This window comes from Lissotriton helveticus, chromosome 4_1, assembly GCF_964261635.1.
Source record: "Lissotriton helveticus chromosome 4_1, aLisHel1.1, whole genome shotgun sequence".
Taxonomy (NCBI): Eukaryota; Metazoa; Chordata; class Amphibia; order Caudata; family Salamandridae; genus Lissotriton; species Lissotriton helveticus.
The window spans coordinates 486,732,848-486,759,984 of NC_136063.1; the positions used below are offsets into that span (position 1 = coordinate 486,732,848).

General features: G+C 48.7%; 1 protein-coding gene across 1 annotated transcript in view; it reads left to right on the top strand.

Moving 5' to 3' along the window:
- The first annotated feature begins 12,214 nt into the window (after nucleotides 1-12,214).
- CNGB3 (cyclic nucleotide gated channel subunit beta 3) overlaps nucleotides 12,215-27,137 on the top strand; it is a 564,986-nt gene continuing 550,063 nt past the window's right edge. The window contains exon 1 of the mRNA XM_078686155.1: nucleotides 12,215-12,492. Within this exon, the coding sequence (XP_078542281.1) occupies nucleotides 12,215-12,492 (278 nt within the window). The remainder of the gene's footprint in view (nucleotides 12,493-27,137) is intronic.

Sequence of the window (27,137 nt, forward strand, 5' to 3'; positions counted from 1 at the left end):
AGATTGCATCCCAGTCTTCCTTTTTCGTTGTTAACAATCTGGGTAAAACTTGAATCAATAATTCAGGTAATTCTTTACATTTCGCTCCAAGACCGGTACCTGGTACTCGTGCCTTATCTTCAGCTTCTAGAACTGCCCAATCTATCTTTTTCTCTCCCACCTCCCATTCTTTTTCCTTGAGCTTTTCATACACCCCTGCGGGCAGCAGAACCTTTAACATTTTAATTATATCTGGATACGTGTATTCTCCCATACGGAGCATGTCTTTTAATTCTCGATGGAACCCTGCTGGATCTTTATCGTGACAGGGAATTAATTTTTTCATCTCTAAGAGTTCCATCTTTGTGATCGGGGTGTAAACAAACACTCGTTCTAGTTCGCCACCCGTTCCTCTAACTGGGTGGACTTCTCGTAACGGATTCTGTCTCTCCATGTAAAAGGGTTTACTTTCTGGGGGTGAGACATGAACAAAATGCGGGTTCAGAAACGTTCTATATTTGTGACGCTGTTCTAGAATGACACTAATTAAATCGGTACCTAGACCTTTCCATCTATACTGGAGTAACTCGTTCAGGATATCATGTAACGGACCTGGATCAGAGTGCTGACCCTCATACAATGTAATGAGGTGCTGGATCATATACATACCCACCAGCCGCTGCTCGGCTGGGGGCAGTTTCAGAAACATTTGTGCCACTATTTCGTCTGGAAAAGTGGTAGAATCAGTAATCCATCGGACTGCTGATCGGGCTAGTTCTTGTTCATGCATAGTACTTAACTCACTGTAACCGATTCGTGATTTCAGAATGTGATCGGTAGCTTGAAACACTTGTTCTAGAGAACCTTGTTCTGGTGCTGGATGATGGAAAGTTGACTTGTGTTCTAGGCGTAAATGGCGATCTGGAAATCTAGATTTTCCTACATACGCTATTCTGGCGGGATTCTCGTCGTCTACCTCTTCAGTATCAGAGTTACTTTCTTTCTCGCTTACTTGTGCTGCTTTACGCTGTTCGTGTAACTTTATTATTTCTTTACGGATTTTCTTGTACATACTTTCCATAGCACTGATGGTCTTGTGCTTACCCTCAGCTATATTATCACTCCACTTTGTCAGGGTTCTCATTTCGGCTTGATCTTTGGACGGGTAATCTTGTTCTCTTATTAAACAATTAATCAAAAACTTTAGTATCATGAGCTGGATCTCGGCTTTCCTTTGAGACATGACTTCGCCAATGCTTTCTGGATCATCCCCTGTACGGATGAAACGATATATTCTGTCTAGATCTTCTTTCATATTCGGTAGGGTGACTAGATACTCGGCCACCTTTCTTACGCGTAATGAATATAAAACCATATTATCCTCGCCTGGGACTGGATCATAGCCGCATTCATTAAGGGCTTTTCTTATTTCTGCTACAGACTGATATCTGGGCGTACGCTGTGACGCTTGTGCATGTAATTCGACTAACGTTAAACGCTTGTGTGGCGGCGGGGTTTGAGGAGGACCTCCCCCTGCGGCCCCTAGACTAGAGTCGTCTACTGATGCTCTTCGTCCTGGCAGAGTGGGAAATGGAAATGCAGGCTGGACTTGTATGGCGGGCTGGACCTGGGGGACCGTAGCAGGTACTGCAAGGGGTACCCCGGTGTCTGGAGAAACGGGGAGTGCCTGATTTACAGGGACTGGCGGAGCGCGAACAGGATTTGCATATTCTGGGACTGTGTCGTCCAAATAGGACGAAATGAAAATATCAGCTGCGGTCGGTTTGTGACGTAGCTTGGTCGGAACTAATGGTGGCGGAAAGTTACTGGATGCCTCCGGGGTTGCTTTTGGCAGGCCCTCGGCAAGAAGAGGATACATACCCTTAATAAGAGCATGCCTCTGTCTGTCTGACTGTTCGGTTTTAACTCGTTCACCAATCTCGATTAATTCCCTTTCTTGGGCTCGTTCCAAGGATTCTCTACTTAATTCTGACTTTCTGATTTCTTTTTCGGTTCTTTTATGAGATTCTTTGCGCCATAACTCGATGGCATCTTTCTGTGACTGTCTGGCTTTCTTTTTCCATAATGCTTCTTCTACTCTCATGATGCACTCGGCATCCCATGTGCCTGATACAGGCCATCTATACTTTTCCTCTAACTGTTTGGTATACTCAACCCATAAATCTAGATACAATATGGCGCTTATGCCATGCTTCTGATACATAAAATGACCTGGACTGTCCCTAGGCGGGACTGGAACTGCTGCTTCTAGCAGACCTTTTCTAGTTTTTAACTGACGCAGTTTTGAAAAGAGCGGCATGACTGAACTATGATCTGGACACAATACAATACACAATAAACACGAGAATCACTTCGCACTCATACCACGACATTAAAATACATGAAGAACATTCAGAATAACAGTTCGAACAGAATACTACCTGGAATACGGAACACAGAATACATGAATTTTCTCGAGAACAGAACTGACTAGAACAGAAACTAGATGCACTGCTGAAACAGTACGAAACTTACCGGTCTCATAAAGAGACACGTCAGGACCCGCATCCACCGAAGTGGACACTTCGTTTGTGGGTCTGTGTACCACCAACCCACGGACCAGAGTCAATTAAATTGACCCTGTCTAGATACTACCCCAGTAACGGTACTCACCGGGCAGCAAGAACGGAAGGCCTCGGACTGGACTGGACTGCTACGACGACGGACGACGAACTTCGGACTTCAGTTACGGGTGGACCTCCGGATACCTCGGACCTTGGACTCTCGGCTTGGGCTCTGGTCGGGACTCGCCGCGTTCCTCCACCGCCTCGTCTGGATGCTGGACCGCCTCCTCCGTCTCCTCCGTGGGCCTGAGGGATACTTGAAGCAGAAATATCTGCACGTGCACGGTATGGTTCCGTCACGGCTGCAGAGGGTCAGGGGGCCGGCGTGGCTTCACCGGCGCGTGGGGAAAGGGCAAGTCCCTGTTCGGGCGCCATTATGTGGTAAATAAATAAATAATACCTCTCTTTTTGAATGCATAAATGAATAACAGATAGCTCAATAAATAAGAGTCAAGATTCGAGGTAGTAGGAGTTTTGCAGGTTTTAATACAGCATAAGGACAGGAACGGGACAACCTGCATAGGAATAGGATGGCAGGGCCCAGCAGCTGCTGGGGCTGGATCTGGGATGAGCGCGCTAACATTTAATAACAATACACGATTATATATACTAAAACAGTTGCATTACAATACATACGATAGGCGGAGCAGTGGGTGTGATCAATAGCAGTCGCGAAAGATAAGGGTGAAAGTAGGTGTAACAGAGGCGTATACATAGACATGTGATGCAAACGTAACAGAATATGTCATGAATGGGGTGGAAACCATGGAGGGGGCTACCTAAGGAGCCGGGACCTCTAATCTGATGGTGCGCGCAAACTGGCAATGACGTGTTACTAGGAGAAGCTGGGGGCTATGAACTCTGTGCTAGGAGCAGAGACTGAAGTCTGGAGAGTCAGGGCGACATGTACCTGTTGGACCTGGCCCTTTTGGCAGGTTCACCCCGCAACTTTTTGCTTTTGCCTAGCCTGTTTCTGTAACCTGTGTTAGAGATTTATGGGTCTCTGCGCACTTTTTCCCTGTGTCCCAGAGTAAAGTGCGTGCGTGTAGTATGGCTGGCCTGCCCTCCCATAGGAATGCATGGGGAATGTGTGTGTCCCTGGTAGTTCCTGATGCGTGGGGAGTGCAGGCTCGAGTTTAGTATGTGTGAACTCGTGAGAGTGAATGCTGCGAGATGGTGTATGCGGCATGTATGTGTCTAGAAGGGAAGTGCTACTTCTGGACATTGATGTGTGTGTGCAGTGAGGGTGCTGGAGCGTGATTGGCTGGGGCTGGCTGGCATGCCAGGCTCCAGGAAGTCTGGATGGGTCTGCCTGGTGGTGAGTGTGAGATTAGCATGAGTGATGTGTGGGAGGAGTGTACCTGTGTCCTGAATGGGCTGGGTTTTTCCCCACACAATGCTGGCTCCGCCCCCCCTGTGGTGTGTCTAATGACCCTAGCCTCCCCAGTGAATGAAAGGGGTGGTTGGGCCATCAAGGGTGCTCCAAGACCAGCTGCGACTGGTCTCCTCCCACCCTGCACCTCCAAACAAAGGAGTTATGAGTATAAGAAGGGGCAGTGTCCCCACAGAGGTTGTTCTTGTTTCTGACACTTGAATCTGCCAGGGGCGTGCTGCTGCTTGGGCCCAGGGGAAGGCTTGCCTCCCTGGGCCCTGCCCAGCCCCTGGACTGCTGATGCCCTGCCTCCCTAAGGACTTTTGCTGGAACTCTGCTCTGCTGAGGGCACCTGGGAGTGCTGTGCTTGGGTTCCCAGCGCCTGGGAGCGCTTTATTTTCCCCTAAGCGCCTGGGAGCGCTGGTGATTGCCTTTAGCGCTGGGGAGCGTTTGTGCTTTGGTGGATTTTGAGCGCTCTGTTGCCCCGCATTTTGCGTGGGGGAAGGCAGGTGCCCACCCTGCGTGTTGTGGCGTGTTCGCGGCTGCCCACGCCGCACCTGTGGCCGTTTTCATTGCCCCGAGCGAGTGCCTACCTCGCTTTATATTTAAAATGCCGTTCTGCCCGTGAAAATCACCGCCGCAGCCGTGGGGCCGCGGAGAAGCCAAGGAGACGCCGAAGGAACCACCGCTGACGTCACCCGGGAGCCGCGCTGCCATTGGTTCAGGCTGCGGGAGGCTCGCCGGGCGACCTGCGCGGTGATTGGCTGCCAAGGAGTTTGGAGAAACCAGGAAGCGGACGGGAGGCCACCCCGCGCTCCTGCTGGGAAGAAGAAAGAACCGTCCTCCGGCGAGGCTCTCCCAAGGAGAGAGCCCTGCCACTGACAAGCAGAAGAGCCCAGCGGAGAGGAGCTGACGCCGCGAGGACCCGCCGCTTCAGACAGCCGGAGAGGGCGGGCGGGCTCCGGGTCGCTCCGCTACGCAGAGAAGTGCCGTGGGCAGGTGGGTGTGCTCAGAGCGGCCCCGGTTGGCAGAGGGCCGCTCCCATGACCCAGAGGGCATCCAGGGAGATCGAGCCCCCCAGGGAGGGACTCCCACAGTGGCCATTATTGTTTAGAGTCCCAGAGAGGCTCGTGGGCATTGCATGTTCTGAGCCCAGTGAGGCTCCAACGACGGGCGCATTTCCTGTTTGACGAGCCAGAGAGGCTCGTGAGGGCCTAAAAGAGGCTCCAACGACGGGGCAAGTTGGTCTTCGAGCCCCGAGGCTCCAAAAGGCGGCATTTTCTTGTGAAGAGTCCTAAGAAGGCTCTGGGGGCATTGGTTAATTAGGAGCCCCGAGGCTCCAGGGCCCACACAGTTGTTTTAGAGCCCAGAGAGGCTCAGGGGCAGTTATTTGTGTTGAGAGCCCAGCGAGGCTCCAAGAGGGGACAATCAGTTGTCCAGAGCCTGTGAGGCTCCCCCATCTGCGTTGGCCCATCAGTGATGATTCAGCTGCCTAGCACTTCGTGGGCAGCTGCTACGTTTAGGCCCTGACACTGGGACACAGGGCGTCCTAGCCCCAACAAGGCCAGAGTGCCTAGGGACTGCCACAGGTTGTGGCTCATGTGAGTTTTGCGCAATTGCTTGTGTTTGCACCTCTGAATGTGTTTTGATGCATCATGTGTTTTTCCTTGTTTTTACACCGCTGAATGTAGGTTCTGCATCATGTGTTTCCTTCCTTACACCTCTGAATGTGTTTTGATGCATCATGTGTTTTCTTTCCCTACACCGCTGAATGTTAATACATCATGTGTAATGTTCCTATGCTTATACCCCTAAATGTTGGTGATACTTAGGTGGTTGTTTTTCTCCTAGTACAGGTGTTGCTAGTGAGGTCTTGGTTCCCTGCGCAATATTTTCCTAAGGTGGTTAGGGTTGCGTAGGAGGTACTTACCCTTATCCAGTAATCACTGGTTGTGTGCTACATTTTCTATTTTGTTCTACAAAGTGTTCTATGTGCTAATTACTATTCCTAAAAAGTGATGATTCCTGACAGTGGTCCATGTGGCCCGGTCTTGTACATATCCCCTGTAAATTCTGCCCGTGCCTGTTGGCATATTGTAAAATGTGTGTTCTTATCTAATGTGTTTTGGTATAATACAAAGGCTATTTTTATATAACCTTGTGTGGAGTTTCCTTTGTGGTGGGCTTTGGGAGTTGTTGCTGGGTGCGCGCGCAAACACTTAACCTACATAGCCTCCAAGTTTAGCCTGGCTGCTCGCGTCACGTTACCTATAGGGTGAGCAGGGGTTATCTTGGTGTGTGACTCCCTTGCCCTGACGTGGAAGTGGTGGTCTCTGACTGACGTTGGCGCGAGCCTTGGCCAGCCAGAGATCCCGTTTCTAACATTGGTGGCAGGCGGTGAGGATCCGGATTTGTGTTTGCGTTGTATCACAGTGGCAACAGGCCACACTACAAAACTCTGCATTTTAGATAATTACATGTAGGGAATTATTGTTATGATTTTGTTTTTCCTCGAGTGTCATTTTCAAATGGTGTTCCTGCGCTTTATGTTTAGTGGCAGAAGAGAGAAAATGATAGGGCGGGACGCCAGTAGATAGGGAGTTCCTTCCTGGGTCCAGTGTCCAATCCCCGTTCCTGTCCCCAGAGGTGAGGATAGAGGAGAGAGAGAGGGGGTGTGGAGGAGAAATGGCTAGCTCAGGAGGGTGGTTATCCCTGAGTGTAGTATGTGTGTCTGGATTCACCAATATGGTAGGATCCAGTGGTGGCAGCTAAAATATGTCCAGTGCGTGAAGTCCCATTCCCAGTTCCCAGAGTATGGTGCCTGGTGCTCAGTAAGAGGGGTACAGGTTGAGAGTCAGGGGCAGTGAGGAACTGTCTCGCCAGTCTGGAGGGGGAGTGTGTGGATGAGTGGTGTGTTGAACTAGAGGAGTTGGTGTGAGTTTTTTTTAAAGGAGCTTGCATAGGAGGTGTACCTCTGGTGGTGTGCAGGAGGTCCTGCAGAGGCACTGGACAAGAAGGTGGATGTCTGGCGGTGTGCTAGATGTCTTGCAGAGGCATTAGGGAGTGAATCTAAAAGTAGTGGCTCGTGTATCTGATGATCCTGTGTAGGTGAAGAGGTTCATGTGTAGCCCAGCTAGGTCCCATTAGGATGATGGGGTGTAAGGGCTCACGTCCTGTCTCAGTGGAGGCGGAGTGAGTGTGGGACGGTGTGTCTCACGTTGGCCCGAAACCCTGTCTCAGGGCCTGGAGGGTGCCTTAAGGCAGCGCCAGGTCAGGGGCCTAGGCTGTACTTACAGGTCATTTGAGGAGGATCTTCCTGTGTCTAGAGGATGGGGAGTTTCTGTAACCAGAACTCCGGCGGTCCTAGTATTGGGCAGTACCGCTCCTAAGTGGAGGGTGCAGAAGTCCTGGTTGAGGAGTGAGAGGGGGAAAGAGTCCCCAGTGGAGGAACCAGTGGGTCAGGGTCCAGCCAGAAGGGCTGGGCCACCAGTGAGTGACCATGGTGATGCCACTTCTGTCCTGGGGGATCTCTGCGCCCTGCCAGGTGGGCAGGAGGTCGCGAGATTAGAGCCAGGCAGACTGTCACAAGACACAGTAGTTATGTGTCACCCTCGTAGTGGGGCATGCGTGCTCCTCGTGAAGTCCTGGTTCGCTGGGCATTTGGCCGTCTAGAGTGCTTGACCATTTGTGGGGCCTCTGGAGGTCGTTCCCCGAGGAGGGGGGAGGCCAGGTTCAGGTTCAGCCTGACCTGGAGGGAAGAGCGTCTGTGATTAGGGTCCTGAACAGTTGGGAGGAAAGTGTGTTGCTGATACGCTGCTGGCGTGTGCTCTGTCTAGCCTGAAACATACTGAGAATCCCACTGTGATGGGGAGTACTGTAGGAAAGTGTGTTGCTGATACGCCGCTGGCGTGTGCTCTGTCTAGCCTGCGACATACTGAGAATCCCACTGTGATAGGGAGTACTGGAGGAAAGTGTGTTGCTGATACGCTGCTGGCGTGTGCTCTGTCTAGCCTGGGACATATTGAGAATCACCCTGTGATAGGGAGTACTGGAGGAAAGTGTGTCACTGATACGCCACTGGCGTGTGCTCTGTCTAGCCTGAGACATACTGGGACTCACCCTGTGATCATGGAACTGGAAGGGGGTGCAGAGGGAGGGAGTCCTCGCCTCTGACCCCGATGTAGCCGGAAGGTAGATCCCAGGTGGTAGACCAGTTGATGGAGTGAGGTCCTGATCTGGTGGGAGAGTTGTGTTCTGGTGGGTGCCTCCCTGGGAGGGTCCGGAACCCAAGAAATAGAGGTAGGGTGGGTCATTCTTACCCGTGACCTCTGGTCAGCCTGAGGGTGCGGACCCTAGGATGAAGGATCAGTGGTAGTTTGGAACTACACTGAGAGGGAGAGTGGAGAATGGCTACTGTGTGCCAGGGGTTACTGCCCCCACTCTGTGAAGTGGTCAGGACCTGTGACATTTGGATGGCCTAGGGCCTGGTCCTGACCGTGGACCACTAGAGGGTGCCAGTGGGGTATCCTAGTTGGGACAGAGAGTTCTTGTTGAGAGAAATCCATGTAGGTTCAGAGTGGCGAAAAACCGGAGGGTGTCCCTGCCGTGCGGGCCCGTGTCCGTGTTTTGTCGCCCAAAGCAGGGAAGCCCATCAGTGGAGTGATTGGTCTACCCTGCGTTTTGGCTGGAAGGGGGTTGTGTTGGACCTGGCCCTTTTGGCAGGTTCACCCCGCAACTTTTTGCTTTTGCCTAGCCTGTTTCTGTAACCTGTGTTAGAGATTTATGGGTCTCTGCGCACTTTTTCCCTGTGTCTCAGAGTAAAGTGCGTGCGTGTAGTATGGCTGGCCTGCCCTCCCATAGGAATGCATGGGGAATGTGTGTGTCCCTGGTAGTTCCTGATGCGTGGGGAGTGCAGGCTCGAGTTTAGTATGTGTGAACTCGTGAGAGTGAATGCTGCGAGATGGTGTATGCGGCATGTATGTGTCTAGAAGGGAAGTGCTACTTCTGGACATTGATGTGTGTGTGCAGTGAGGGTGCTGGAGCGTGATTGGCTGGGGCTGGCTGGCATGCCAGGCTCCAGGAAGTCTGGATGGGTCTGCCTGGTGGTGAGTGTGAGATTAGCATGAGTGATGTGTGGGAGGAGTGTACCTGTGTCCTGAATGGGCTGGGTTTTTCCCCACACAATGCTGGCTCCGCCCCCCCTGTGGTGTGTCTAATGACCCTAGCCTCCCCAGTGAATGAAAGGGGTGGTTGGGCCATCAAGGGTGCTCCAAGACCAGCTGCGACTGGTCTCCTCCCACCCTGCACCTCCAAACAAAGGAGTTATGAGTATAAGAAGGGGCAGTGTCCCCACAGAGGTTGTTCTTGTTTCTGACACTTGAATCTGCCAGGGGCGTGCTGCTGCTTGGGCCCAGGGGAAGGCTTGCCTCCCTGGGCCCTGCCCAGCCCCTGGACTGCTGATGCCCTGCCTCCCTAAGGACTTTTGCTGGAACTCTGCTCTGCTGAGGGCACCTGGGAGTGCTGTGCTTGGGTTCCCAGCGCCTGGGAGCGCTTTATTTTCCCCTAAGCGCCTGGGAGCGCTGGTGATTGCCTTTAGCGCTGGGGAGCGTTTGTGCTTTGGTGGATTTTGAGCGCTCTGTTGCCCCGCATTTTGCGTGGGGGAAGGCAGGTGCCCACCCTGCGTGTTGTGGCGTGTTCGCGGCTGCCCACGCCGCACCTGTGGCCGTTTTCATTGCCCCGAGCGAGTGCCTACCTCGCTTTATATTTAAAATGCCGTTCTGCCCGTGAAAATCACCGCCGCAGCCGTGGGGCCGCGGAGAAGCCAAGGAGACGCCGAAGGAACCACCGCTGACGTCACCCGGGAGCCGCGCTGCCATTGGTTCAGGCTGCGGGAGGCTCGCCGGGCGACCTGCGCGGTGATTGGCTGCCAAGGAGTTTGGAGAAACCAGGAAGCGGACGGGAGGCCACCCCGCGCTCCTGCTGGGAAGAAGAAAGAACCGTCCTCCGGCGAGGCTCTCCCAAGGAGAGAGCCCTGCCACTGACAAGCAGAAGAGCCCAGCGGAGAGGAGCTGACGCCGCGAGGACCCGCCGCTTCAGACAGCCGGAGAGGGCGGGCGGGCTCCGGGTCGCTCCGCTACGCAGAGAAGTGCCGTGGGCAGGTGGGTGTGCTCAGAGCGGCCCCGGTTGGCAGAGGGCCGCTCCCATGACCCAGAGGGCATCCAGGGAGATCGAGCCCCCCAGGGAGGGACTCCCACAGTGGCCATTATTGTTTAGAGTCCCAGAGAGGCTCGTGGGCATTGCATGTTCTGAGCCCAGTGAGGCTCCAACGACGGGCGCATTTCCTGTTTGACGAGCCAGAGAGGCTCGTGAGGGCCTAAAAGAGGCTCCAACGACGGGGCAAGTTGGTCTTCGAGCCCCGAGGCTCCAAAAGGCGGCATTTTCTTGTGAAGAGTCCTAAGAAGGCTCTGGGGGCATTGGTTAATTAGGAGCCCCGAGGCTCCAGGGCCCACACAGTTGTTTTAGAGCCCAGAGAGGCTCAGGGGCAGTTATTTGTGTTGAGAGCCCAGCGAGGCTCCAAGAGGGGACAATCAGTTGTCCAGAGCCTGTGAGGCTCCCCCATCTGCGTTGGCCCATCAGTGATGATTCAGCTGCCTAGCACTTCGTGGGCAGCTGCTACGTTTAGGCCCTGACACTGGGACACAGGGCGTCCTAGCCCCAACAAGGCCAGAGTGCCTAGGGACTGCCACAGGTTGTGGCTCATGTGAGTTTTGCGCAATTGCTTGTGTTTGCACCTCTGAATGTGTTTTGATGCATCATGTGTTTTTCCTTGTTTTTACACCGCTGAATGTAGGTTCTGCATCATGTGTTTCCTTCCTTACACCTCTGAATGTGTTTTGATGCATCATGTGTTTTCTTTCCCTACACCGCTGAATGTTAATACATCATGTGTAATGTTCCTATGCTTATACCCCTAAATGTTGGTGATACTTAGGTGGTTGTTTTTCTCCTAGTACAGGTGTTGCTAGTGAGGTCTTGCTTCCCTGCGCAATATTTTCCTAAGGTGGTTAGGGTTGCGTAGGAGGTACTTACCCTTATCCAGTAATCACTGGTTGTGTGCTACATTTTCTATTTTGTTCTACAAAGTGTTCTATGTGCTAATTACTATTCCTAAAAAGTGATGATTCCTGACAGTGGTCCATGTGGCCCGGTCTTGTACATATCCCCTGTAAATTCTGCCCGTGCCTGTTGGCATATTGTAAAATGTGTGTTCTTATCTAATGTGTTTTGGTATAATACAAAGGCTATTTTTATATAACCTTGTGTGGAGTTTCCTTTGTGGTGGGCTTTGGGAGTTGTTGCTGGGTGCGCGCGCAAACACTTAACCTACATAGCCTCCAAGTTTAGCCTGGCTGCTCGCGTCACGTTACCTAGAGGGTGAGCAGGGGTTATCTTGGTGTGTGACTCCCTTGCCCTGACGTGGAAGTGGTGGTCTCTGACTGACGTTGGCGCGAGCCTTGGCCAGCCAGAGATCCCGTTTCTAACAGTACCTAAGCAGTATCTAGTATCTGATGTTTAGAGAACATGTTGATGGAATCCAAAAGTTATCGGGGTAAAGGCGAACAGACTCTAAGACTGGAGCATGCATTATTCTACATGTAGTGCGTGATGAAGAATATTAAATGACCATTAAATGCAGTATTTCTCTTACATGGAGACGTAGAGGCTAGACAATGACGGAAACTATTGATGCGATTCAGTAGCTTTAGGAATGCAGAGAAGGAGGGCTGTACTGATAACTCGAATCATAACATACTCTTGGCAGACTCAGAGGCAGAGCCAAGCTGAGCCGGGCACTGCGAGGCAGGAAATAAGTGAAGGGTCGAGGATACAGGTGGGGGCTGTATCGCTCCTCAGCGAGGGCTTCAGGAGACAGGAGCTGAAATCTGGTGTCCGGGCCCTTTTGAGGCCTAGAAACGGGGACTTTACAATGCATTAACGTGCACACTGAGAAACGTGGCAACGTAGCTTTACATAGGCCTGATATTCGTAGTATTCACGAGAACTGGAAACTGGCATACTAGAGGTGGACACAACTGTAATTGCGTCATTAATCGAACATAGGGAATAACATATGCATATTAATCATGCACATATAACATATGATGGAGGACGCGTAGGGACACAGAACATGGCAAAATTTACTTTTCCACACAACACCAAAACCAATTTCCATTATGACATGACCAACATAGCCAACTTGTTGAGAGACAGCAGTCTTAAACTCAACTCCGACAAATCAGAAGTACTGATCTTTGAAAATAACACTTCCGTTTGTGAAGACAGCTGGTGGCCTGCAGAACTCGGACGAACACCCACACCAACAAACCATGCACAACCTAGGCATGATCCTCAACAGCAAACTTACCATGAAACAACAAGTCAGTGCAGTCACCTCCTCCTGCTCCCACACCCTTCGCATACTCCACAGAATCTTCAGATGGATCCCAATCAACACCAGTAAGACTATCACTCAGGCCCTCTTCACCAACCACCTCGACTACGGCAATGCTCTCTATGCCGGCATCTCCACCCAACTTCTCAGAAGACTCCAGATCATACAGAACGCAGCAGTCAGAATCATGCTGACAGCCCCAAATGGACCCTCATCAACTCCTACCTCAGAAACCTTCACTGGCTCCCCATACAATAGAGATGCCAGATCAAGATCCTGATGCACGCCTACAAAGCTCTACATCAAATACCGTGCTTCATCAACCATTGACTAAACTTCCATCTACCTGCAAGCCACCTGCGTTCCTCCCCACTGGCCTGTGCGCACACCCCCAGCATCCGTCGTAGCCGCACAAGGTGCTGCTCCTTCTCCTACATCACCACCAAACGTGTGAGGACCTGCCCTTCCACCTCTGAACAGCTCCCTCCCTGGCAAACTTCAGAAAGAAACTCAGGGCCTGGTTTTACGACTGAGATATGGCACCCTCAGTGCCCAGATACCCCAAGGGGTGACAGTGGTGAGTTATATAAAAGTTGTTTGATTGCTTAATTGGTCAAGAGGGATGAGGATTTGAAGGTTTCTAAATGTATTCTCAATGCTCATAACAGGTGAACTGTCATTAAATTAACTTATATTTATTTATAGCAGCTTGCCTCTGCTGAAACACCAAAGTATAAATGAAATAAATTCTCCAGAATTACTGGAGTTGTGTCATTTTCAATTTTTCTCACAGTATAGTATTTGTTATAATTAGTAGCAGAAAGTGGAAAGCCTTGACGGAAAATAAAGCACCAAGTTATTCGCAGTACATATGAAATGCAATTAAATATCTTCTGACGTCATCTGAATTTAAAAAAGGAAGTGTTAAAAAAGCAATATTAATTAGCTTTGTGTGGATCCTGTATTTTCCTTGCACGGCTGCGTGTGAATAATTGGTCATTAAAAAATCTTTTCACATTTCAATCTGGCATCTGAGCATTAATTCATTGTGCTTATCACGTAGTGTTTAGGACATTTACCAAAGACGACAATGAACTCTCGATCTTGTGTTGAAGGATTAAACTAATTGCAAAAAAGCTGCACACACAATCTTTTCGGTTCAAAATACAAACTGCCTAATGTAAGCTGTAGCTCAAATAATTGGTTAATAGCCCCATGCAATAAACGGGAGTATGTCTAATGTTGTTGTATGTATTTTTTGCAACCTTTGTTTATTAAAATTTCACAGCAGGGCGTGGCGGAGGGGGGTGTTTCAGAGTCAAATGAGAACCTCAAATATGTATACTGAATGAACAATGCAGTGTTAATAATCCGAACAGTATGGCAGTATCCCCTGCATGAGGTGGAATGGAATAAAGGGAAGAGTGCGGTGAAGAATGGGGTGGGGGGGTGGAGAGTGGCGGTAGGTGTGGTGAGACATAGTAAGTAAAGTAAGATACCAGTCCTTAACTGTGGGAAAATGGGTCAGAGACGGGTAAACATCCGGAGTGCCTGCAGGGAGGTGTATTGGAGAGATCAAGAGGATGAGGGGGCTTTACGTAGTCATATTTTCGAGTTTCAGAAAGTTTACCCAAATTCCATCGAACATATCTAGTTTGCCATAAAGCTTGTAAGTAGTCCGTTCTTGACCGGCTAGTCTATGGAGCTCAACTAGCCACTCCTTACAGATAGCTGTGGCTACAAGCGGAGCATACTCACTTTAGCTACGGCAATTGAGGTCGATGTGGGTGGGTCATTGAGTCTTGTAGTTTAGAGACATCATGGAGGATGACCAGGTGGGAAGAGTGGCGTATCGAAGGCTGACTATTGCAAAGTAAGTGAGCCCATGGGTCCTGCCAGTAGGGAGTGAGAGGACCAGAAGATGTGAAGCAGATTGGCATTGTCAGCATTACATTTCCAGCAAAGGTCATGAGGCAACATGTAAGCACTCCATGAGACCAGTACCAAGAATTTAATATCTTGAAATACAAAAATGTAGGTCTGGACTCTGAATATCCTATCGAGATCAAGAAGTAACATTGCACAGTCTTCATGCGAGTAGTCCTTGCTAAGGAGCATCTGCCACCCAAGTCTAACTGCTGTGAGGGGCGGGTCAGAGTGTAGTGCTTTCATGAGCACTCCATGTAAACCAGACAGCACTCCTTAGAAATGGCCCAGGGTCTGGAGATAATGGAGAAAAGGAGAGGAGGGAGAGTTCTCGGGCAATACCCCAAGGCAGCCTGGAGGCTGTGACTCAGTTGTAGGTACCGCCAAAGATCGGCAGTTCTGAGGCTCAAATGCAAGTTTCAGCTTCTGGGAATGGTTTAAATGCTCCACCGCTATAGATTTGGGCCCATAGTTATCAATCTTTCACACAGTGTGACAAGCCACCTTGGTGCGCTGCGCAAAAGAAGGGCAGAAATTCACTATATTTAACGTTATATGGCACATTCCTCCTCTCTGCCTATTCTGCCACACAAACTACTGCCTAGTGCCAACGCAGGCACCCTTGCACCATAGTGCAAGGGTGCCTGCAATGTAGGCAGGATTGTCTTTGTGCAGGAAGGCACACCTTCCTGCACAGGAACAATCCTCAGAGGCGTTTTCCTCCTTCTATGTGTGCTCAACAATGCAGAACGCTTACTAAGAGGAAACCAGGAGGAGAAATAAAGATATTTCCCCTCTTTGCACCTCTGGTGGGGAGGTGTCCAATTCTGACACATTACCAGGTCCACTAATGCTGGTAAATCTGCAAATGGTTTAGTATGCATGGGTGGATGCTTGGCAACACCCATGCTCCTCACTTGGCACGACTCGCTGCCTCAGAGAAATGCAAGGCAGTGATTTGCGTTGCCTTGCATTACTCTTGACTTATCAGGGAACCTAGGGGCATGCAAGGTGTCCTTGCATGGCTTGGTGAATATCATTTAGGTTTTGCTTTGCCCTTGAATCTCCTTGTGTGGCGTAAGTGCGAAACAAAACCTTGATAAATTTGAGCCTGTATCTACTTTTTTCAGGCCTTTCCCGTACCAAATTGCCCAATATAACAGATTCCTGCCTATGCTCAAGGCTATGTTATACCAAACCAGCGCTTGTGTTGTAGTAACAATGGCATGTCTGTAATTTTAGTGGCTTTGTTCCAGGTAAGAACTGAAGTTCATTAGATCGGGTTCACAGCCCCTGCATTATTGGAGGCAGCAACTTATGCCCAGAGGAGTCATTTTGGCAGCCCAAGTGGTGGCGCTGCAGGTGTACCCGCCATGGAGTCTCGTTGAGATTGCACAGGTGGGAGGCCAGTTACAACAAGTGAAAGGCCAGACTATAAAGTCACATTTGAGGTAGCTGAATCCCCCACCTGCAGTGTCTGTTCAGAGCTGAGGTGTTGACAGTCTGAGTTTGCACCCACTCCAGACATAGGACTAAGTGTCAGCTTCAATACCAGTGGAGAATTGCAGAGGTGTCCATAGGGGCGACATGGAAGAGATGTAATTAAACCAGGGAGCCAGAGATATTTTGTTCATCTGTACCTTCCCCCAAAGGGATCTATTTAGGTGTGACCATTTCAAAATTCATGTTTGATGCAGGCTATCAATGAAAGGAGATTGTCGTCTACCATGTGAGAGAGCCCTGTGTTGTCATGGACACCAAGATAGCAGAGGCCCTCAGGGACCCACTGAGTGTTAAAGCTGTGTGTGTACCATGTCATGAGTGATGAAATATGTGACGTCATCAGCAGTGCATTGCGGGCGCGCGAGTTATAGTTAGCTGAACTAACTATAACAGGGGAATTTCTATGGTTTTGTACGAGTGAAATGTCCAACTAACTATAAAGCCCCTGAAACCTATGTTTTTTTTGTGAATTTCTAAGGTTTTATAAATGCTAATTTCTAACTATAATGGGCCTGAAACCTATGTTATTTTCAGTGAATTTCTAAGGGTTTTTAAATGCTAATTTCTAACTATAACGTGCCTGAAACCTATGATTGTTTCAGTGAATATATATATATATATATATATATATATATTTATTATACTATGTATACATGTGAAAATATCTGTGGTCCACCTGTTTGCCTCAGTGGCACTGACAAAATGGGTGGAAGTGACGTCAGCAAGCTGACGAGGTCCTCTTCTGGCTCTGATGATGTCATACGGTGTTGCGAGCGGAGCCGTGCTATTATGACGTCCTTGTCGACGCGGGAGAGCTAGGAAAGAATTTCCGTGGAATGCTGGTGCAGGGGATATTCACCTAAGTGTTTAGGCTAGTCCTTTGGGAGCAACTGTTTATGTTGCCACTCCAGAAAAGGAAACCAATGATCCGAGGGCAGAGGCCCTGCAGATGGCACACGAGGTGGGGTGCCCAGTCATGTGCACCAGCGGAGCAGCGAAGTGATATGCATCACAACCCACAAAAAGGTAACGAGGGCACTGAATAACATGGGATCTTCTCTTTGTATCTGGCAGGAACATCGAAATTAAAATGCCCTAGTACCAAAATGTAGAATTAGTGCTACTGCGGTCTTCAAGAGGACCTGCGATACCACTTCTGTCTCCCGTACTCTGGAGGCGGCACATGGGTCACACGGTACGGTCATACTGCGGTGGGACGCACTCTCGTTGACCTCTCATGGCACTGCTCCACACTTCAGGGAGGGCGCTTTCCATTAGCCATGTTTTCAGATGACGTGTCGCGCCTGCCCCGTCCAACAGCAGAACTCCTTTAGACTCAAACAGACTCTTCCACTCTCTCACCGGAAGTGAAACCAGGCCACGAGGACACTTTCACAATACAACAGCCGAGAATGCACTTTTCAGTAAAAAAAAACACATTCCTTCCTCCTAATTAATCAAATAAACGTCCCACTGAAGAACAGTCTTCCGTTGGCGCTAAAAACAGAAACTAGTCTTTTTGTTTTCCGTAAAAAATTTAAGACTTTTCTGTTCTAAATTCTTCAGTTCTGCTTTTTCTCTCAGCCATTGCTTATTTTCTCTTTCTTCTCTAGTCTGTCCCTGGCGCCGGGAAACCCATTGCGGGTAGCTGTGCGCAATATAAGTTCAATAAAATAAATAAATAAACAGTCGCCAACTTTGATCAGTAAACAGCCATTACAACAACTTTTTTACTTCGCAATACCATTACAACACCTGCATTACCACATATGCGTTGTACATCGCGAAGTCATTACTACGCATTTGTTTAGAACACATGGTCATTTATCATGCATGCCTTTACAACAAATTTAGTTGTAAAGGTATGTATGGTAAATGACCATGCGTTCTAAAAAACATGTAGACGATCCACATTGTTGTAAGGAAACAGGCTGTTCCATTTCCTCACAACGACATGCACCGCCCTTCAGAAACGGCGTGAAGCAGGAACCACGAGGAGTGAGAGGTAAGGGCGATTGGGCATGAGGTGGTGGTTTCTTTTTTAGGGTTTAGGGTAGTGCAGTGGTGTTTGGGTAGTATAGGAGGTCATGCTGGGGGTAGTTTTTTCGGGTTTAGGGTAGTGCAGTAGTGTTTGGGTAGTGTAGGGCGTCATGCTGGGATAGTGTTTTAGGGTTTCGGGTAGTGCAGTAGTGTAGGGGGTCGTGCTGGGGGTAGTGTTTTAGGGTTTAGAGTAGTGCAGTAGTGTATGGGTAGTGTAGGGGGTCGAGCTGGAGTAGTGTTTTAGGGTTTAGGATAGTGCAGTGGTGTTTGAGTGGTGTAGGGGGTCAAGTTGGTAGTAGTGTTTAAGGTTTAGGGTAGTGCAGTGGTGTTTGTGTAGTGTAGGGGTCGTGCTGGGGGTAGTGTTTTATGGTTTAGGGTAGTGCAGTGGTTGGGCAGTGTAGGGGTCATGCTGGTGGTAGGTTTAGGGTAGTGCACTGTTGTTTGGGTAGTGTAGGGAGTCGTGCTGGGGTAGTGTTCTAGGGTTTATGGAAGTGCAGTGTTTTTTGGGTAGTGTAGGAGGTAGTGCTGGGGTAGTGTTTTAGGGTTTAGGGTAGTGCAGTGGTGTTTGGGTAGTATAGGGGTCGTGCTGGGGATAGATTTAGGGTTTAGGGTAGTGCAGTGGTGTTTATGTTGCTAGGGGGTCGTGCTGGGGGTAGTGTTTTAGGGTTTAGAGTAGTGTAGTGGTGTTTGTATAGTGTAGGGGGTTTAGGGTAGTGCAGTGGTGTTTGTGTAGTGTAGGGGGTCATGCTGAGGGTAAGGGTTTAGGGTAGTGCAATGGTGTTTGTGTAGTGTGGGGGTAGTGTTTTAGGTTTTAGGGTAGTGCAGTGGTGTTTCTGTAGTGGAGGGGGTCATGCTGTGGGTAGTGTTTTAGGGTTTAGGGTAGTGCAGTTGTGTTTATGTACTATAGGGGGTCGTGTTTTAGGGTATAGGGTAGTGCAGTGGTGTTTTGGTAATGTAGGGGGTCATGCTGGGGTTAGTGTTTTAGGGTTTAGGGTAGTGCAGTGGTGTTTGGGTAGTGTAGGGGGTAGTGCTGGGGTAGTGTTTTGGGTTTACGGTAGTGCAGTGGTGTTTGTGTAGTGTAGGGGATCGTGCTGGGGTAGTGTTTTAGGGTTTAGGGTAGTGCAGTGGTGTTTGTGTAGTGTAGGGGGTAGTGTTTTAGGGTTTAGGGTAGTGCAGTGGTGTTTGTGTACTGTACGGGGTTGTGCTGGGTTTTAGTGTTTTAGGGTAGTGCAGTGGTGTTTGTGTAGTGTAGCGGGTCGTGTTTTAGAGTTTAGGGTCATGCAGTGGTGTTTAGGTAATGTAGGGGGTCATGCTGGGGGTAGTGTTTTTGGGTTTAGGATAGTGCAGTTGTGTTTGGGTAGTGAAGGGGGTCATGCTGGGGGGTAGTGTTTTAGGATTTAGGGTAGTGCAGTTGTGTTTAGGTAGTGAAGGGGGTCGTGCTGGGTGTAGGGTTTTAGGGTTTAGGCTAGGGCAGTGGTGTTTGTGTAGTATAGGGGCTCATGCTGGGGGTAGATTTAGGGTTCAGGGTAGTGCAGTGGTCTTTGTGTAGTGTAGGGGGTCGTGCTGGGTGTAGGGTTTTAGGGTTTAGGCTAGTGCAGTGGTGTTTGTGTAGTATAGGGGCTCATGCTGGGGGTAGTGTTTTTGGGTTTAGGATAGTGCAGTTGTGTTTGGGTAGTGAAGGGGGTCATGCTGGGGGGTAGTGTTTTAGGATTTAGGGTAGTGCAGTGGTGTTTGTGTAGTGAAGGGGGTCGTGCTTGGGGTAGTGTTTTAGGGTTTAGGGTAGTGCAGTGGTGTTTCTGTAGTGTAGGGGGTTGTGCTGGGGTAGATTTAGGGTTTAGGGTAGTGCAGTTATGTTTGGGTAGTGTAGGGTGTTGTGCTGGGGGTAGTATTTTAGGGTTTAGGGTAGTGCAGTGGTGTTTGGGTAGTGGAGAGGGTAGTGTTTTAAGGTTTAGGGTAGTGCGCCCAACCAGCTGAAATATCCGTGGACAAAGGGGATCCTGACTCTTTTGAATGCTCCGCCAATTGAATAATTTGGGTCAAGGGCCCAACCACCACATCCAAGACCTATCAATTCCTTTCTTGGGATCCCTCATGTACTTGTAGAAAAAGGTACATAGCTTCTCATCAATTTCAGGCGTGTGTGCCACCATCCCCTTCAGTGAGGGCCTGGGCATTCTCTCCTCATCCTATTCCTGACCTCCTTTTTAAGGGGTTGATGGATTTTCTACACCGCATACTCTGCCACTTTGGCATCAGAGGTCCACAGGTAGGCTCGAACATGTCCGAGTGGACCCTGTCCCCAACCGGGGACTGAGAGGAGTGGTACTCTGGATGCCAGGGACCCCCGAGTCCTTATCCTCATCGGAGGAGAAATCGTCCTCCGATACACCGTCTCCCTTTAAGGGAAACCCGCCGTCGGGGTCTACAATAGTGGTGACAGCCTCTCAATTTTCTCCCGGCTCCTCCTCCTCTCGACAGGATGCATGTTTCAGCATTCGTGCACTCTTGAGGAAGATCTCCGTAAATGTATCCAATCCTTCCAAGTGCCCCGTGTTATGCTTAACAGCCCTTTTATTCCCCATCTGGGAGCTACTGGGGCCCGCCACCGCCAGATCTGGGTCACTGAACACCCAGGGATGCTTTTCGCCAGCTTATCAACCTGATCCCTAAGAGGAGCCAGCACCCTAGAAATAGCCAGAGAGAGGGGTTGGTCCACTGCTGGAGGGAGAAGTTGGGGGATCATTCCTCCTCCACTTCCTGGTAGGAGGAGTAAAAATGGTCTCCCGGAGAAGACATGATAGCAGAGGGTGTGAGCACAGAACAAATGCAATTAAAATCCTTAAGGCAGCCCCCTCGCAGGTGCTCCAACAGCTGGGCTTTCCCTGAAGCTGTTATAAGAATAGACTGAGGCGCAATACTGGTCACTAACATGGCCGTGTGGCGAAATCACCGCGCAGCAGTGTCAAAATTAGGCTGGGTTGGTCGGGAATCAAGCGGACACTAAAGGAGTGACCGGATTCTCAAAAATTAGCGTAAAGACCAGCGGGAGCGCTCGAGGGATCAGATGCGCCTGACAGGATCTCACCGTGCGCAGAGTGCACAGCGGGTGAAACTGCGAGGGGGAGAACACGCTCGGGCAATTGCCTGAAGCGCAGGGAATATGAAGCAATACCAAGGCAATAATGCTAATAACGTGCACAATAAACCGCTATACAAACAGCAACAATGTCAAATTAAGCCCAGAATATAAGGAATACACTTAACTGACGAGCAGTGAAGAAAGATGAAGCGGAACGGACATCACGATATTATATACGATGGACTGTGCTATGATTGGACTATAGTTGCCTTGGAGACTACCTCCCTAATGGTTCATGGGTTGTGTAGTCTTTTGTTTAATGATTGCTGTGTTACATTTTTTTTGAACTGCTATGCAAATAAAGTGAGGAAAGATTTGCATAATCCTCGCCTCCGTCCTGCCACAGAATTCATAAAACTTTATTCGATCTGATTTAGAAACATAGATCATAAAAGTGTACATAAAAACAGTAAATCATCTTTCCTAATACAATACAGTGAGAATTAATTAAAACCAGTAGGTAAAAACGGGTGTTACAAAGCCCGGTTCAGAGCAACTTCAGGATAACAGAATCGTAAAGTTCAATGTTGCGCAAGATCAATCTCCTGTACTTCGTGCAAAGTACGCAATAAGGGGTCCAAGTAAGATGTAACGCACCAATACCTGACCAGTCTGCACTATATAAAACTGCAGAAAAACTAAAAATAAAGTGTTATGCACACTTCTGTCATTGGGCTATATGTGGGCTACATCTGGGTGATATTTGTGCTACATTTGGGCTCTTTTTTCTCCGGTGGCCATCTTGGGAGACTTATTGGTTATGAAGATTCCCAATTTCCTCATTTACTGCAGTCTCCTCAGCAATAAATGCTTTCAGTTTTTTACTTTGATTCCATCAAGAAGGGATTCAGATGTGTCACAGATTTGCCATAAATTCAGAATGTTAGCAATCTAGTTGTTCATTAGATCACTGTAGTAAAGCTACTGCTAACCAGGGAGTTAACTGGAAGTCTACTGCTGGTATTGAAAGTGAATGTTTCAGTCTGCATGTCAGAATTTTCTAATGAAGTAGAAGAGGATTTGAGATCTCACTTAAAACATGCCCTACGTTTTCTTCTACAGCACTAACCATAATTTCTATGGCAAAATGAACCCCCTCATTTTGGTTCCTTGTTAAATTAAATATGAAAATGCTAAAAAGTATTAATTGAATGCTACTCTGCTACAACAGGCTGAAAGATCCCTAAATGGCATAAAAGGGAGACATTACTAGCATGGAGAAAAAGCAAGCAGGATCCTCACTCAGCAGTTAAAACAACTGGTAGCCAAATCGGCCTTAGTGTTTTTTTATGACAGCCTGGTATGTTTCATACAGGTACCCTGATATAGGCTCAGGTAGTAACCAAACCTATCACCTATATTTTCACTGCCATTACACTACACAACGGTTCTTGGTACTGACCTTTTACCTAGTTATGGTACTGCTTAAATGACGCGGGGTTTTCTCCGAAAACTAGACTCTTTCATTATGCATGAGGATTCTTAGAATCTCAGCAGGACTACCATCTCCTGCATAATAACTATGTATAAGGGTCATTCATTCCATCATCCTAGTCTGACATGTCACAGCAAGGTAGATCCCCTGAGGGTACCACTTTGGGTATATAAACACTATGGGGTCCATTAGGATGGCGGGCGGATTGCCCCCGCCAGGCAGGCGGTAGCCACCGCCGGCCTGGTGGGGGCAATCCGCCCGCCATCCTGACAAAAAAAAAACCCCGCCATATTATCATGGCATGGTTGGCCGCGGCGGACGGAAAGACCGTCCGCCACTTTTCCGCCCCGGTCGCCTTGCGGTCGGGGCGGAAAAGGGTTTATATGGTGGCGGTGTCTATTAGACACCACCAGCCATATTAGGATATATTAGGATATGCATTTGGGAATGCCTTTCCCCACGGAAAGGCATGCGGAGTTCCCCTGCAGGGGCCCGTTGCGGGCCCCCAGGGACTCCGTGGGGGTGGGGGGTGCACATGGGGGGTACCTATGGTACCCCCCTGCATTTCAATGCACAACATGACAGGCACCTCGCGGTGCCTGTCATGTTGTGCATTTCAATGCACAACGTGCATTTTTAGCATTGCGGCGGACGGTGCTTTCAGCACCGCCCACCGCTATGTTAAAAATGCGGGAAGCGCCCGCCACTGTGGCGGGCGCATCTTAATATGCACAACGGGACCCCCGCCCTTATGGCGGGTGGTCCCATTCACCGGTAGGATGACGGGCGGACAAAGTCCGCCCGTCATCCTAATGGACCCCTATAACTTTCCTGAGGCAGGGAGAGGAGAAAAAGGACTTCCATGCTGACACACTGGTGTGAGACACTGCGGAGCCTGCACGCAGACACTCCAGCTCGTAGTAGTCTGACATCCTTCGCGGGGTGTCCATCTCAAGACCAAAACGGGGTCCCACAGTCTCTCACTTCAGGTAATGGGGTTTTGCTTTATTCTAGGGGGATTCTTAGCTCCACACATACATACATGTTAGGTACACGTAGGTACATCTAGATAGAGATGCATTGAGGAAAGCGCATTTATTACTGTCAAGTATTTTTCATACTTGCCTGTATTGATTGTTCTAGCACTATGGTAAGAATCTACCATGCTTTTACTCTATTGGTGCTTACAATCATTTATATCTGTGTCTGTCTTATGGTTGTTTCAGCACACCTATTTTACTTTAGAATGACGCTGGTTCAATAAATGTTTATTGGAAAACGTCCCCACCGTTTATTCTGTGTATTTCTCTGAGCCGAAGTAAGCACGGATGACTGAGAGAAAAGTACTGTACTGTTTCCACTATTCTGAGGGATCAGGGTTGTCATGTTCAATAGTTGCCAGAGACTATTTGCTGCTTGATAAGAGGGACACATTAAGGCACTGTGAGCTAGCATAGTTTACGTTGTTTAAACGTGCAGCTCCAATATAGGTTTATAGGAACTACACAAGACATAACACTTTACTAACCCAACCTTTGAATATCACCAAAGAATTTGACGCATTCTTCTCTATGTTAAGTATAAGTGCAAGTGATAAGTGCAAAGTAAATGTAAGTGATCTGGTAAATGTGCGCTTAACCACTCACTAGGTCCCTAGTTTATTCCAACTCAATAAACATAATCAATGTAAGGAGGCACTGTATGGGCAGGTCAGCTGTGAGAGATTGAAATAAGTTAAATTGCACACTCCGAAAGGTGAAAGGAGTAGGATGTGTGAACAGCTACATGGTCTGGTGGAATCAGAATCAATATTGTGGCAGGGGGAAAGCGTAGGAGATTACAGCGCACCAGCATCGAGCTTTAAAGGAGAACACTGTCCACATGGATTGCACATAAAAAAACACAGAGAAGGGAAAAATCCCTGGTAATAGCTCCAAGCTCACCAGGGATATTTACGTTTTTTGGGACCTCTTTACCTCAGACATCCAAAGCCAGAAGAAAATCAAGTGAGAGTGATCAACCCTTGAACATTGGCTCATGCACCCCATTCAGCTTGCCTCAAGGAGAGGTGTGCGATATGAGTGGACAGCTTGATGCCACAAGTGGTGTCAAATAACCCGCCCAAGGCCATTCAGATGTTATTTTTCCAAGATACGGCACTGCAGTAGACTCTTATTTTGCTGGCAGCCACATCGCAAGAGTTCTAGGAAAAAGATCATTTTAGTCCAATACCATCCAACCTAGAAAAGGTAAAATATCTGAAGGATCTGTCAAAACCAAACAAATTAAACAAGGATGTGAAAAGATCCAATATTATGATAGAAAAGAGAACAGACATAGCGTGTGAAAGATAGTCCTGTAAACAGTTATCGAGCACAGTCATCCATGCGAGGCAATGACACTTCAGGCCTGCTTAATTTATCATCATTGCAGGATGAAAAGTTAGCCAGCTAGTTCACCCAGGGTCCTACATGGCAAGGACTCTTGAACATGATGCAAGCAACAATCGAGGCAATGAGTTACCATTCAGACAAATTCTCCATCCAAGTTAATCTTCTTAACAAATTGGGGGCATATTACCAACAACTAGCGATAATTATCGCTATGTTGGTTTAGCGGCTATAATTTTATCGCCGCGTAGCGACGATTTTTATCGCTTAGGAGCCTTGATATTATCAAGGTTTATCTCCTAAGCGATAAAATCTGCCGAAATGCATGAATATCGCTGAAAAGTCAGCGATATTCATGTATTACCAAGCAAATGCTCTTAGCCAAGTTATCCACCTCCCATTGGATAACATGGCTAAGAACTGCACAGGGCAGGTGTTAGCTTTTGGAGGTATACCCGCTTTTCGCGAATATCTCGAAAAGTTGGTAATAGGAGATAGCGATGTTGGCATGCCCACTTTGCATGTCATTAGTGATAAATTTCTCTGACATGCAAAGCGGGGCCCAAGATGGACGCTATCTCCTACTAGCTGTCGCTAACTGGTGTTAGCGACAGCTAGGTAATAGGGAGATCATTTTATGTCAGCTTTCTTGGCTCTTAAAGCCAAAAAAGCGGAGATAAATCCCTTGATAATATGCCCCTGGATGTCTTTGTAGCAGGGATTGATGATACCTTAGGCACTTCAACTCACGCATTGTTAGAATTCAGGCAGCAACCAGCATTAAGCAAGAAACCTCCTGCACCGGTTTACCCATGTTGGACAGTTTAACCACCCTTCCATTATAACTTGACTCATGTAGAAAGTAAAGCTGAGTAAGACCACATGCACATGTGTAAACTAAAATTAAGGCAAAAACACCAAATGAAACCTGTCAAATGCCTCAGGATTTGATCACAAATCAAATACAAACAAGTGTGGAAAAGGATAGCTGGAACAAAATAAGTGTCACAGCGGAAGTGCATGGGGTGGAAAGCTGTCTAGCCACAAACGCAGATAATCTCTCTTGTCAGACAAATAGCAAACATTTGGGGTTGTTGATTTGGGTAGAATCCATAATTGTTGAGCAGACTCAGCAGATGTACTAGTAAATCAGGTAGGAGCAGGAGGCAATGAAGGTATCATTCATTAAGGTGAGCTAACAAGCTGACAAAGAAACTTTTTCGGGGGACCATCAGCTCAACTCCAACTCCAATAGGTTCATTGAGAAAAGAGCCCCTGCCTAAACAAACGAGAGAGAACTAACCCCAGCAAAGGCAGTAATATAAACGTCTTCATAATGGCCACGGCATAGACTAAGGGGAAGTTATATTCAATCTTGAACAAAGAGAGAAGCAAGGAAACACCGCTCAATGCAGAGGCGAGACTAACCCCCAAGCCAGTTCCAACAGGCAAATACATAGGCCTTAAACAGCAGTCAGATGGGCAGCAGGGTGCATACCAAAGAGATCACCATGCCTAGCGGGTCATGTGGCCCCACAGATCAAAGTCTGCTTGAGAAGGCCATGCCAACAGTGGCTGTTAAAACTCAAATTGAATGGGACAATATTTATCCATTTGCATTCCCTGTGGGAAAACATTTAGATGTGATGTAGCAAAAATGTCATCCTATTTGTAGGGGTGCATTATAATCACACATATAGAGTGCACCCGCATAGAATCCTTTGTTGTGTTAACATAAAGTGTTAGAATTCAAAATATAATAACGTGAAACGTGATGTATTTAGGCAATTGAATAGTAACGTGAAGATTTAGGGGTCTATTAGGAAGGCGGGCAGACTTTTGTCCACCCGCCACCCTAGGGTGCGGGGGCCGGCCGCCAGTGGTGCGGTGGTCCTGCACCGGCAATTAGGATGCTACGGTGGCAGTGGCCTCCCCCATCCACAACATTGTGGCGGGTGGTGCATGCACAAACTGACAGGCACCAAGCGGTGCCTGCCACCTTGTCCATGACAATGTAGTACCCCCATGTGCACCCCCATCCCCCAACACTCCGGGGGCCCGCAACGGACCCCCACATGCAGGAACTGCATGCCTTTCCATGGTGGCAATGCCACAATGGAAAGGCACACCTCTGCCTGCATTGTATTGTGGGTGGCAGTGTCTTACAGACACCACCACCATATTCAGCCCCTTTTCCACCCAGTCGAGTTGTCGACGAGTGGAAAACCGGCAGACTGTCTTTCCTTCCACCAGGGTCCCCCCGTCATCGCAGTATGG